Source organism: Centropristis striata, chromosome 22, assembly GCF_030273125.1.
Source record: "Centropristis striata isolate RG_2023a ecotype Rhode Island chromosome 22, C.striata_1.0, whole genome shotgun sequence".
Classification (NCBI taxonomy): domain Eukaryota; kingdom Metazoa; phylum Chordata; class Actinopteri; order Perciformes; family Serranidae; genus Centropristis; species Centropristis striata.
Window position 1 is genome coordinate 31,950,336 of NC_081538.1, and position 13,277 is coordinate 31,963,612.

At 42.5% G+C, this 13,277-nt stretch overlaps 1 protein-coding gene across 1 annotated transcript in view; it reads right to left on the reverse strand.

The window, feature by feature from the left end:
- Positions 1 to 1,615: 1,615 nt before the first annotated feature.
- Positions 1,616 to 13,277, reverse strand: part of LOC131960664 (filamin-C-like) — a 72,752-nt gene continuing 61,090 nt past the window's right edge. Inside the window, exons 40-49 of the mRNA XM_059325925.1 lie at positions 12,998 to 13,120; positions 12,592 to 12,849; positions 10,564 to 10,833; positions 9,551 to 9,688; positions 8,641 to 8,756; positions 6,571 to 6,703; positions 6,157 to 6,333; positions 5,174 to 5,392; positions 3,284 to 3,490; positions 1,616 to 3,206 (exon numbers count right to left, since the gene is read on the reverse strand). Of these exons, the coding sequence (XP_059181908.1) occupies positions 3,019 to 3,206; positions 3,284 to 3,490; positions 5,174 to 5,392; positions 6,157 to 6,333; positions 6,571 to 6,703; positions 8,641 to 8,756; positions 9,551 to 9,688; positions 10,564 to 10,833; positions 12,592 to 12,849; positions 12,998 to 13,120 (1,829 nt within the window). The 3' untranslated portion in view covers positions 1,616 to 3,018. The remainder of the gene's footprint in view (positions 3,207 to 3,283; positions 3,491 to 5,173; positions 5,393 to 6,156; positions 6,334 to 6,570; positions 6,704 to 8,640; positions 8,757 to 9,550; positions 9,689 to 10,563; positions 10,834 to 12,591; positions 12,850 to 12,997; positions 13,121 to 13,277) is intronic.

The following is a 13,277-nucleotide window of genomic DNA, read 5'->3' on the forward strand; positions in this document are numbered from 1 at the left end:
TGAACTCCCAGCAAACAAAGTGACATGATGTACAACGCAGCTAGAAGCTAACGTTAGCCTAACATTAGAAAGGGTTAGGCTAACGTCAGCTAACATTAGCCTAATGTTAGAAAGGGTTAGGCTAGCATTAGAAAGAGTTAGGCTAATGTTAGAAAGAGTTAGGCCAAATTTTAGAAAGAGTTAGGCTAGCATTAGAAAGAGTTAGGCTAACGTTAGAAAGAGTTAGGCTAGCGTTAGAAAGAGTTAGGCTAACGTTAGAAAGAGTTAGGCTAACGTTAGAAAGGGTTAGGCTAACGTTAGAAAGAGTTAGGCTAACGTTAGAAAGGGTTAGGCTAACGTTAGAAAGGGTTAGGCTAACGTTAGAAAGAGTTAGGCTAACATTAGAAAGGGTTAGGCTAACGTTAGAAAGAGTTAGGCTAACGTTAGAAAGGGTTAGGCTAACGTTAGAAAGAGTTAGGCTAACGTTAGAAAGAGTTAGGCTAACGTTAGAAAGGGTTAGGCTAACGTTAGAAAGGGTTAGGCTAACGTTAGAAAGGGTTAGGCTAACGCTAGAAAGGGTTAGGCTAACGTTAGAAAGGGTTAGGCTAACGCTAGAAAGGGTTAGGCTAACGTTAGAAAGAGTTAGGCTAACGTTAGAAAGAGTTAGGCTAACGTTAGAAAGGGTTAGGCTAACGTTAGAAAGGGTTAGGCTAACGTTAGAAAGGGTTAGGCTAACGCTAGAAAGGGTTAGGCTAACGTTAGAAAGAGTTAGGCTAACTTTAGAAAGGGTTAGGCTAACGTTAGAAAGGGTTAGGCTAACGTTAGAAAGGGTTAGGCTAACGTTAGAAAGGGTTAGGCTAACGTTAGAAAGAGTTAGGCTAACATTAGAAAGGGTTAGGCTAACGTTAGAAAGAGTTAGGCTAACGTTAGCTAACTTTAGCCTAACATTAGAAAGGGTTAGGCTAACGTTAGAAAGGGTTAGGCTAACGTTAGAAAGGGTTAGGCTAACGTTAGAAAGAGTTAGGCTAACATTAGAAAGGGTTAGGCTAACGTTAGAAAGAGTTAGGCTAACGTTAGAAAGGGTTAGGCTAACGTTAGAAAGGGTTAGGCTAACGTTAGAAAGGGTTCGGCTAACGTTAGAGAGGTTAAAGATAACTTTAACCTCTCTAACGTCTCTATCAGAGTGACAACATGTTGCCTCGAACACGTTGTTGACTTGCCTTAGAACAGATGTAGACGTCCTTGTTCATTTTATCACGTTTAGTTGGTGTTGTGGTCATAACTTTCTCCAGAGCAGACACTTCTCTGGGGTGAGATGTGGTAAATGGCAGTAAATCCCCCCGTGGCCTCTCAGGATACCTAGTGTCAGAGCTGCATGGACCCCATGAACACCGTTTGATCATTTTAAACTTAAAATGTCAAGAAAAAACATATAAAAACAAATGAAAACGGACTAGCTCCAATGCATTTCAATGGACGTGGAAGCAGAGAATGTCCGAGTGTATTGGGTTAGCTATGCGCACTGTGATTGGCTCATTGCTTTGGGGGCGGGGCTTAGCCATAGGTCAGGGTCCTGCGGCGCCCCTCAGAGGACAAACTGTCAATCTGTGGTAAAAGAAACAGACGGTCTTTGTGGCAAGTCAGCGAATAAACTTTTATTATGCCTGCACAATGTTGCCAGATTGAAGGTTAACATATCAAACAGTTCAAATCAATTCCATTCATCCATTTCTGATACATAGAAAAATCACTATAAAATGTCACTCTGTAATACTGTGTTTCTTCTTCAACATTCACAAAATCAACGGATCGTCTCACTGCACTTCTTCTTCTGTGGTAAAAAACAAAAATCTGACCTCATCACCTGCTCTTCCTCAACAATAAGACCATTTTCTGTCAAAGAAAATAAAATGAGGGGAAAAAAGGTCTGAGAATAAATAAAGTGAAAGCAAAGAGATGTAAAGTTAGAGTTCCAGTTATCTTTTCTTTCTCAAAGTCCAAAAATATCCTTTAAACATCTTTAAAGTAGAAAGATCTGCATAGTGGTTTATCCAGACGGTTGAACTGATCATGACGGGAAGATTGTCTTTAACTTTACTGAGTCTGAACCAATAAAACGAGTCGACAGGTCGGATTTCAAGTGTAAATCAGTGACTTCACGTCAGATCACTTGAAACAAGATGCTTGTGCAACTAGATACTAACTTGTGCAACTAGATACTAACTTGTGCAACTAGATACTAACTTGTGCAACTAGATACTAGCTTGTGCAACTAGATACTAACTTGTGCAACAAGATATTAACTTGTGCAACTAGATACTAACTTGTGCAACAAGATATTAACTTGTGCAACAAGATACTAACTTGTGCAACAAGATATTAACTTGTGCAACTAGATACTAACTTGTGCAACAAGATATTAAATTGTGCAACAAGATACTAACTTGTGCAACAAGATATTAAATTGTGCAACAAGATATTAAATTGTGCAACAAGATATTAAATTGTGCAACAAGATACTAACTTGTGCAACAAGATATTGACTTGTGCAACTAGATATTAACTTGTGCAACTAGATACTAACTTGTGCAACAAGATAGTAACTTTTGCAACAAGATATTGACTTGTGCAACTAGATAAATAACTTGGTAACATTTTAGTGCACGTTTGATCCTGTTTGCAGGTCTCATCTGGTGCATACGTGAAAATATCTCCTGATATTAGCTGACTCGTGGACTCGGACTCTCTTCCTTCACAGGTTAGAACTTGGTCAACGAGTGAGTTGACCGAATGAGCACAGTTCTACAGGGAACCGTTCTAAATGCTGGTGTGTCAGGACTTTTAAAACTGCGGAACAACTGGAAGCACAACTGTCTAGAACTGAAGTAAGGTTCGTATAAAACCGCTGAGTTTCTCCGAGAGTAAATAAACTTTGGCACGTAGCGTGAAAACAGGAAGTGAAAAGTCTTTGCATGTTCAGTGCATGGGGACGAGGAGTAGCTGCAGCGGAGGGACGGACGCAGAGACGGAGGGTTCTGTTTAAGGGACGGTGACGTGGAAGGGACTGCCGGGGACGTTCTCGTCGCCCCACTTGACGATGAGGATGTAGCTGCCTTGTTCTTTGACGGTGTACGTGACGTTGTACATCCTGTTGCCCATGTGTTTGACGTAGACCTCCTCGCAGGGCGTCTTCGGCCCGTGGACGCCCACCATCAGCATGTTGGTGCCTGCAGATGGGGACAGGCTCGGTCAAAGGTAAAAACTGTATAAAATGATCACCGCGCTGCATGGCGCCGCTCCTCACCTGCTTTGCTGCAGTCGACTGTGAACGTGTTCTTCTGACCCACGAAGGCCTTGGACAGCCCGGCGCCTCTGGAGATGACTTTACTGCCGTCTGAGGAGAACTTGGGTAAGGAGGCGAAGGCTCCTCCCATCGCTGACGACTTGGAGACGGTTTCCACCAGAACGGACGATGTCTCGTGCAAACTGTGGCCGCCGGACAGACGAGGTCCTGCAGACAGAGTCAGAGAGTCTCAGTTCAGAAGGAGCACCTCAACAACCTTTACACTTTCTCCACCAAATACTCCCTGTGGATACGAGCTCTGGTTTGGATTTGATCTGTATCTTTTATCTCATTAACCCATCTATGTTTTATATACAGTAATTACTTTATTTACAAAAAGCCGGTTAAAGTTCAATCATAGGAGCTTTCACAGTGTGACATTTATGTTTCTAGACCATTTTTAAAATGTGAATTTTCTTTTTACAATGAAAACTATTACTATTTTTAATTTACATGCAAATAGACTTTTTTGCAGTTTTATTATTTATTATTCTTTCTGCTAACATAACCCGGGACCCCCCTAGATGGTTTGGTTCGATAGTTTTAATTGTCAGTACCATATCGTTGATTACTTTGATCTGGATCTCCTTTAACTTGATGCTCATCGTAATCAAGGATGAGGATTATTTCATCAAACATGATGCATCAGAGCTCCACGTTGTGCAGAATGGGCCCTTTTTATTTTTCCTGCCACTGGATTCTGCCCCTTTTTTTGTGAAAAATGGGGGGTTGTGGTCAGTGGACTTTAAGGGGAGCTATCAGGTCAACAATTAATGCCCCATAGAAGTGTACATCATATGAAAGCTGGGGATCTGAAGGTTAATTAGGATGCAGCTCAGCACTGTGTTGCTCTGCTCATAAATCACTAATTAATTGACTTAATCAATTAATTAAACCTATTAAGGCTTTCCGAAGTCCATTTGACCGTTTAGGGACCCCGATATGTACGAGTGGCCAAATACAATGTCGTCATAATAAAGCATGTAAGAGAACTCTTGTGGAAATCCATAAAATCCATTTTCATTCATAAATTATGTAGTCAGAGGTCAGAGGATCGCTTTGAAAATCTCAATGCTTAGTTACCGAGCAAGTAAAAGCCTATAATAGCCGAACTTTGCTTCCAAACAAGATACCCTGACATGCTCTGTACCAAAGGATTCCTTAGATCTTATGTTTCATATGATATCAAAATCTTCTCTGTAAGAAAAATTCGTCCCGCTATAGCTCTGTGAGCCCAACGTCCCAAGGGCGGTACATTAGAGCGTAAAGGTGTTAATTAATCGAATATAATATAAATAACGCCGTCTCTCTTGACAAACATGCACAACAGAATGAGAAGAACCATCATGAGCTGAAAATCTTTAAATGGATGCCAAATTTCCATTTTTTTTGTTGTTGTTGTTGTTGAAGACAATTCAGCAAAATTTAGCAAAAATCTAAGTCAGGTGGATTTTTTCAACACTCAACAAACAACCTTAATTTTAAAAGATAATCTTGTTTACAAGTGCACCTGGAGGAAAAAACAACATTTATATCCTTTGGCGCCCCCCTTGTCCATGAGATTCTATCAAGAATAAAGACTCCCTTTTTATAACAGAAATTATAAATAAATCCGGTCAGTGGCTGAAGCAGAGAAGACACATGCTGGATTTTGACATCTTGAGACCACAGTTATTACTCTGCTTTTTCTTTTTGGTTCAAAAAGAAGAAAAAAACAGAGAATCATGTTTCAATGTCTGGGCGACCAGGAGAAGGCTCCAGAGTGAGGACTGGACAGTTTGGTGGATGATGGACGAGGTCCCAGAACTTCGTACTGCAATAATCTCAGAGACATTCCAGCATTAAACCCACCTGAGACTTTGGCCTTGAAGGGGCTGCCGACGATGTGCTGGGGTCCTCCGTACTTGATGGAGATCAGGTAGTTCCCAGGGGCCATGGGTGTGTAGGAGACCTTGTAGCCCTCAGGACACTCCTGACAGTCCATCTTCACCTTGGAAGGCCCGTCGATGGTCACTGACAGAGCTCCTGAACCGGCATTACACGTGTTCACGATAAACTCTGACGCCACACCTGAAGGGCGACAAAGACGTGACGAACACGTCACAATCCACTTTATGACTTCATGAACAGCTTTGAATTATAAGTTAATTTGTCGTGCACACCTGTGGTCCTGTGGTTGTAAAAGGCATCAGCTAGGTAAGTTAACTAGTTAACTTTCATGTCAACTCAGATTTAAGATTTAAGATTTATCCATTTATTAATCCCACAATGGGGAAATTTAACCTCTGCATTCAACCCATCCCTTTTTTTTTTTACACACAAGTTATACGATTCAGTTTGATGTTTTCATGTTCTAAACACTGGATTTAATCTCTAATTTACTAGTTTTTCCTCATAAACTTTATATTTTGCACCTTTAGTGTTTTAGTCACTAAATTCCTCGTCAAGTGGTTCAGAAAACATAAAATACTGAATATAATACGTAACAGTGGAGTTGTTTTAAACCTCTAACCCTAAAGCTGGCAGAACTGACCACCTGATCCACTGATCTCAGTAAATTTGCACACATTTCTTGAAATAAACAGTTTTCAGCAGTAAAATGAGTTTCAGATGAGCATTTATAGAGTTGATTGTCATCTGCATATTGATACACATTAGCATTGAGCTCACAGATAGCCCTTAGCGATAACAAACTTTAAAACGCAGTGGGACCAGAAATGAGCCCTGTGGAACTATATAATAATATATAAAGTTCCTTCTAATTGGGAGGCTTATCTCTTCTACATGTTTTTTTAATTGTATTTATTATTTCATTTTTTATTTTCTGTGCGTACCTGTGGTTCCTCCCTCCAGCCCCGGTCCGAAGGCAGACACCATGCCTGGATCTCCGACCTGTCCGGGTTCTCCGACTCGGATCTTGAAGGGACTGCCGGGGACGTGGCTGCCATTGAAACGGACGTCAATAGAATGGACTCCGTTTTCCCTCGGGATGAACCTGATCGCATGCTGGTCTGTGGAAACACGTGGAACACAGTCTTGATTTGTTCTGTCATCATGGACACATCAGATATAAAGAGCTCGGTGTCATCAGCATAGTGAAGAACTTTGTTATTGTGCTCCTGGATGATGGTATGTAGGCGGGGACATATTAAAAGGTAGTGGGACCAGACTTGAGCCCTGTGGAACTCCGTGGTAAGTGTTAATGCTTTCTTCGTTTCCAAACCAACCGTCTGCTGTGTGGCTCTTACCGCTGTCCAGCTCGGTGATGAAACACTCCTCGATGGCTCCTGACGGCGTGTGGATCTTGGCGTCGATCAGCCCGCGGGCTCCGTTCAGCTGGACGGCGAAGGACGCCTCCTGGCCAACTTTCAGCCCCATCTCCTGATGAAGACCAGAAGAAGAAACGTCACTGTAATGTCACTAAACAAGAACATGTCGCTGAAAACCTTTGAGGTGTCCGTCTTCTTCAATCCAAACTGGTTTCTATTAAGAATACATTTAATTCCATGGTTTTACAGCCAAAAACACATTGATAGACTTTTCTCAAGTCTTACGTGCCATTTTACCACTGTAAAAAATGATTTGTATTATTTTACAGGGATTTCCTGTTTAAAATACTTTTATTACAAATATCACCCATAAAATAAAATTTAAAATCTGTAAATTAATTTAAAAAATGGGACATTGTAGATTTTTTTACAGTATTATTGAATTGCTTAATGGCCTTTAATGTTAAATTACAGTGAATTCTATGTAAAAAAAAAAAAAAAGAAATATACATCGTGTTGCTGAATGTAAAATAAAGAAAACTTTCTGATTGTTTTTTTTAACAAGAACATTTTAGATTTGAACGAGCTTTTGAAAGATTTCTAACATAGACGGATTTGTTGAGCTCTGAACATTTAGTCAGTTCCATAACGTTCCAGTCGTGATGGTTTGATTCGTCTTGTTGCTGAGACGTCTTCAGAAGATCATCTGAGGGTTTTAATCTCACCAGAACAATCATTGCTTCATGTTTAGTCATATGCACAACCAAACCAAACTACACTGAAATGCTGATATGAAACTAATTTGTCCTAAATTCTCTTTTTGTTCTCTAATGTTCGGTCCCTGATGTTTTTGTTTCTTGCTGTGCAGCTCTGGAGGGTCAGAGCAGCAGAACGGAGAACAGAGCAGCTATTGTTCCTCCGTTTATTTGTGTTTCTGTTATCATGGAAACTGCATCTGATCAGCGCGACACTCTGCAGCTCTGCTTCAAACGGATATTTTCTGCTCATGCAGTCATCAGGAGCACAAAGAGCAGATACACTTAGACACATCTCTCTCCGTCACACACTAAGAATACATGAAGAAATGTCACTTTTAATATAGCACATGACACGTCAGAGGGTTTAACACCTGCAGGCCGCAAATATATATAGATGTAACCATAAATAATAACCATATTCTCACGATACGACTAAACACTGAAAAAAATATAGGAAATGTTTTTTTTGTATAAATAAAAATGGTACAACAAAACAGAAATCAACCATAAATCTAAATTATAAAGCGCAAATTTCAACAAAAAGGGTACTGTACTTCAGGACAGTTTTGAGGTACTTGTACTTAACTTATGTATATTTATATTTCTACTTACACTACATTTTACAGGAAATATTGTATTTTTCCTCCTACATTTAGCTGCCAACTTTACTTACTTTTCACATCAAAATTTACCATAAAAAACTTGATGAAACATTTTTTATTAATGAAAGTCCACTGCAAAAAGGTCTTTAGTCTAAAACCGGATAAAACATTAAATCTGAGGGAAATGATCTGCTGCATGGACAGATAATTTACCTTGACAAGATTTATTAAATTAAGATTATTAAATCTAGAAATCAACACGTTGAACACTTAAGAAAATAAATAACCTCTTAAAATACAATAAATTATTTAACACTTTTAAATCTAAGTTTTTTAATATTGGTAAGAAACAAATAATTTCCAGTGAACATTTAGCTGCCAGCTTTAGTTTCTTCTCACATCAAGATTTACCATAAAAACGTGATGAAACATTTTTATGAATTAAAGCACATGAAGTATATTAAAAAGTTAAAACGACAGTAAATAATCCAACAATATATATAGAATATAAAAAAGAATCTGCATAACGTGTACGTTTACTTTAGTTACTTTAAGAACATTTTGTACTTTAACTTCAGTAAGTTTTGAATGATTTGACGTCTACAAGCAGGAATGTTGCCGTTATCACCATTATGTTTGTTTCTATCATATAAAGTCTGCAGGTGTTATTGTGAACGACCCCGGGTCACCTGCAGGCTGGAGATGGTGAGGCGGCGAGCGTCGTCGGACAGAGTGGCGATGGGCACGATGAACGGAGAGTCCGGGATGTGTTCGTCGTTGAACTTGATGGAAACCTCGTAGTCGCCTGGAGAGAAAAAACAGCAAAGAAACCACATAAAACGTCTGCTGTCGTCATAATCATAAAAATAAACAACACACTCTGAATTATAAGCAGACGGCTCCAAGTTTTGGTGGTAAACAAGATCATTTTCATCCCCGAAAGATTCATACAGAGTAGTAAAAGCTTTTTATATCTGTTTAGAGACATTAACTAGCCCCATGTCCCTAGTGTGTCCTCACATACCTTTATATTTAATGTTTTCACGTTTTAAACACTGGATTTAATCTCTCATTCAATTTCTTTCCTCATAAACTTTATACTTGGCACTCTTGTGCAAATAGAAACAAATTGGCCAAAAATAGATGGAAAAATAACCAAATAAGACACAAATTGACTAAAAATAGATGTAAAAATAACCCGAAAAAGACACAAATTGGCCCCAAAAAAATGTAAAAATTACCTAAAAAGACACAAATTGGCCAAAAGAAATTCAAAAATAACCAAATAAGACACAAATTGACTAAAAATAGATGTAAAAATTACCAAAAGAGAAACAAAAACCTGGAACTGTTTATACATATAATGTGTGCAGAGGACGCAGAACAACCATCACAATCCACTTCATCCATGCAATAACAAACTTTAAAAAGCAGTGGGACCAGGGTTGAGCCCTGTGGAACTCAAGACAAAGTTCCTTCTGAGTGATTTCTTCTGCGGGTCAAACCTGGAACTGTTTGTACATAAAACGTGTGCAGAGGACGCAGAAATCAGGACTTTAATCCACTTTATTTGTTTATTAGGGGTTAGATCTGTCTCACCAGGCTCCTGGACCACGTAGGCCACGCCACACGATCCGTCCTTCCTGTCTTCAAACGTGATCTCGGCTTTGCTCGGCCCCTCCACAGCGATGGACAGACCTCCAGCTCCGGCCTCCCGGGTCCAGATACTGAACTCAGCTGGAAAAAACAACAAACGCACCGTTATGTTCCACTTTTGATATCAAAGCACACTTGGGAGGTCAGATTCCTATTCTGGTGTTATGGTATCAGCCAGAGCATCCTCCTACGATATGCTAGGCTGATTTGTCTAATGCAGGGATTCCCAAAGTGTGGTGCGTGGACCCCCAGGGGTGCACAAGCTGCTGCTAGGGGGTGCGCGAGATGAAAAATGTAATGTAAATAAACATTTCCTTTGTAAAGTGTAAAATCAAAAACTGTAATATTAATAATTTAATAAATGCAGGCTATTCAAAATGCACTTCATCTTAAAATGAAGCGTAGTTAAGTTGTCTTCTTCCATGTTTCCAGCCTGTTATGATGTCGGGTTGTTTAGCTCCACGCTCATTTAAACTTGCTGCAATTTTTTGTTCAACGCGGCTCAAAGCATTAAAATTTTCCCAACTTATGTGCTTTCTGCCTCTGATCCTGAGCCTGTCATCATCCTCTTTGCTCTTAAAAGTGGAAGCTGGCGCATAACTTTGTTGCATTATATTGAAACTGTGTTTCAGATTAATTCAAATGCGAGAGCGCATTGTTGTGATGGTGATTATTTTGTTATACCGCCTTTAATATGGCTATAAAGAAGCTTATTGCATTTTTTTTTTTTTTTGAAGGTAGGATTGGGGGTGCGTCAACCCGGCTGGGACATAGAATGGGGTGCGCAGCTAAATAAGTTTGGGATCTGTTGGTCTAATGAGTTTGTCTCTTCCCATAAAACTGAAATCCCAACTTGTGCCAGGTCACGCACTCATGCATTCATTTCTTGTATTCATGTATTTTCAACGGATTTCCACTACAGGAATGCGAGGGTCCTTTGATAGATCTGAGATCACCTGGGGTCCCCGCCACTCCTCTGTCCAGCCCCGTGCCTCCTGCTCGGACCTTGTGGGCCCCTCCCTCCCCCAGGGGCCCCACGGTGAACTGGAAGGGGCTCCCGGGGACGTGCTGCCCGCGGTACTTCACGTTGACGGTGTGCGCTCCCATCTCCTGAGGGACGAACCGCACGCTGTAGGTGCTCTCCTCCCCCCGGATGATCTCCGCATCCTCCGTCTGGCCACCAGGACTCGTCACCTGGGCCGTCATCTCCTGGCTACCTGCCTCTCCTGAGGAGGAGGAGGAGCAGGAGGAGAGGAGGAGAGGAGGAGGAGGAGGAGAGGAGGAGGAGAGGAGGAGAGGAGAGGAGGAGGAGGAGGAGGATAAGAGAAGGAGGAGGAAGAGGAGGAGCAGGAGGAGGAGGAGGAGAGGAGGAGGAGGAGAGGAGGAGGAGGAGGAGAGGAGGAGGAGAGGAGGAGAGGAGGAGGAGAGGAGGAGGAGAGAGGAGGAGGAGGAGGAGGAGGAGGAGCAGGAGGAGGAGGAGAGGAGGAGAGGAGGTGGAGAGGAGGAGGAAGAGGAGGAGAGGAGGAGGAAGAAGATAAGATGAGGAGGAAGAGAGGAGGAGGAGGAGGAGAGGAGGAGGAGAGGAGGAGAGGAGGAGGAGCAGGAGGAGAGGAGGAGGAAGAGGAAAAGGAGAGGAGGAGGTGGAGGATCAAGAGGTGGAGAGGAGGAAGATAAGAGGAGGAGGAGGAGCAGGAGGAGAAGGAGAGGAGGAGAGGAGGAGGAAGAAGATAAGAGGAGGAGGAAGAGGAGAGGAGAGGAGGAGGAGGAGGAGGAAGAGGAGGAGAGGAGGTGGAGAGGAGGATGATAAGAGGAGGAGGAGGAAGAGGAGGAGGAGAGGAGAGGAGGAGGTGGAGAGGAGGAGGAAGAGGATAAGAGGAGGAGGAGGAAGAGGAGGAGGTGGAGAGGAGGAGAGGGGGAGGAAGAAGATAATAGGAGGAGGAGGAAGAGGAGAGGAGAGGAGGAGGAGGAGGAGGTGGAGAGGAGAGAAGGAGGTGGAGGATCAAGAGGTGGAGAGGAGGAAGATAAGAGGAGGAGGAGGAGAGGGGGAGGAAGAGGAAGAGCAGGAGAGGAGGAGGAAGAGAATAAGAGGAGGAGGAAGAGGAAGAGGAGGAGGAGCAGGAGGAGAGGAGGAGGAAGAGGATAAGAGGAGGAGGAGAGGAGAGGAGGAGGTGGAGGAGGAAGAGGAGGAGAGGAGGTGGAAAAGAGGAGGAGGAGGAAGAGGAGGAGGAGAGGAGAGGAGGAGAGGGGGAGGAAGAGGAGGAGAGGAGGAGGAGAGGAGGATGATAAGAGGAGGAGGAGGAAGAGGAGGAGGAGAGGAGAGGAGGAGGTGGAGGAGGAAGAGGAGGAGAGGAGGTGGAGAAGAGGAGGAGGAGGAAGAGGAGGAGGAGAGAAAGAAAGGCAGAGGGACATGATGAACTATGTCGGGGATGAATTCTAGATCAACGTGCAAACATTAATATTATTATTATTATTATTATTATTAAACAAACGTGCAAATTAGTCATTTTTTCACCCAGAAATGAAAAAGTTTTATTAGAAACCTGTTGAACATCACAACCATCACAGAATAATTAAACATTTATTCATTTACATGCATCAACACGTTACTGTACACTGTAAAAAAAGAGAGTAAAAACCGTTACTTTGTCTATAGATTTATATAGAAGATATAAAGAAGATATTCACTGTTCATTATCTGTATTTTTTTTTTTAAATATCTGTAAAATAACGTTTTTTTTATATTTGACAAAAACAAAAAAGTTTTGGGGAATTTTTTTCATTGTAAAAAGTGACTTTTTTCTTTCTTTTTTTTTTACAGTGTAGTATTAAATTACTATTATTGTATTACAGTGTAGTATAAGATGTGAGGGGTTGGAGCTCAGAGCTGAGGCCAGAGAAGCACAGCCCTCCTAGACAGACTAAACACACACACACACACACACACACAAACACACAGACACACACACACACAGACACACACACACCGTCCTGCAGCGGTGGCGGTGGCGGCGCCGCCCGGCTGCCGGTGAATCCGCTCAGACTCTCTCGTCCCAGGAAGTCTCCGAACACGTCCCTGAAGGGGTCCCCCACCTGCGTGCTCTCCTCCACGCGGACCTCCCTCTTGGTCTCGCCGGCGCGGGTCTTACTGATCTCGGTGCGCTCGGTGCGCGTATACGTGTGGCTGCTGCGCGTGAAGGTCCGCGTCAGGCGCTCCTGAGCCGAAACCATGTGGAACCAGTTCCCTGGAGGAGGAGGAGGAGGAGCAGGAGGAGGAGGAGGAGCAGGAGGAGAGGAGGAGGGCGGGGACACGGGGGGGAGAAGGTGAGGAGACAGGGAGCGGAGAGGACAGGCAGGGACACGCAGTGATGTCACAGTGATGTCACAGCTCACCTGGTATCTTGAGGTTGAGGTCACAGGTGCTGCCCACAGTGGCGATGGAGGGCGCCTGGCGCCTCCTGGTGATGCTCTCCTTCATCCGGCCTTCTCCGAACACCTTCACCGTGAACGGGCTCCCTGTCGGCACGGAAACGTTCCCGCGTTACAGAGAAACGTATTTAGTTAGTTAGATTTGTGCCAAAATGTCCAAACAACACTTCTTCAAATTCAAACAAAAAAAATATTAATCAAAATATCAAACACAAAATTTTAACAAAAAAAAAAGAAAGTCAAA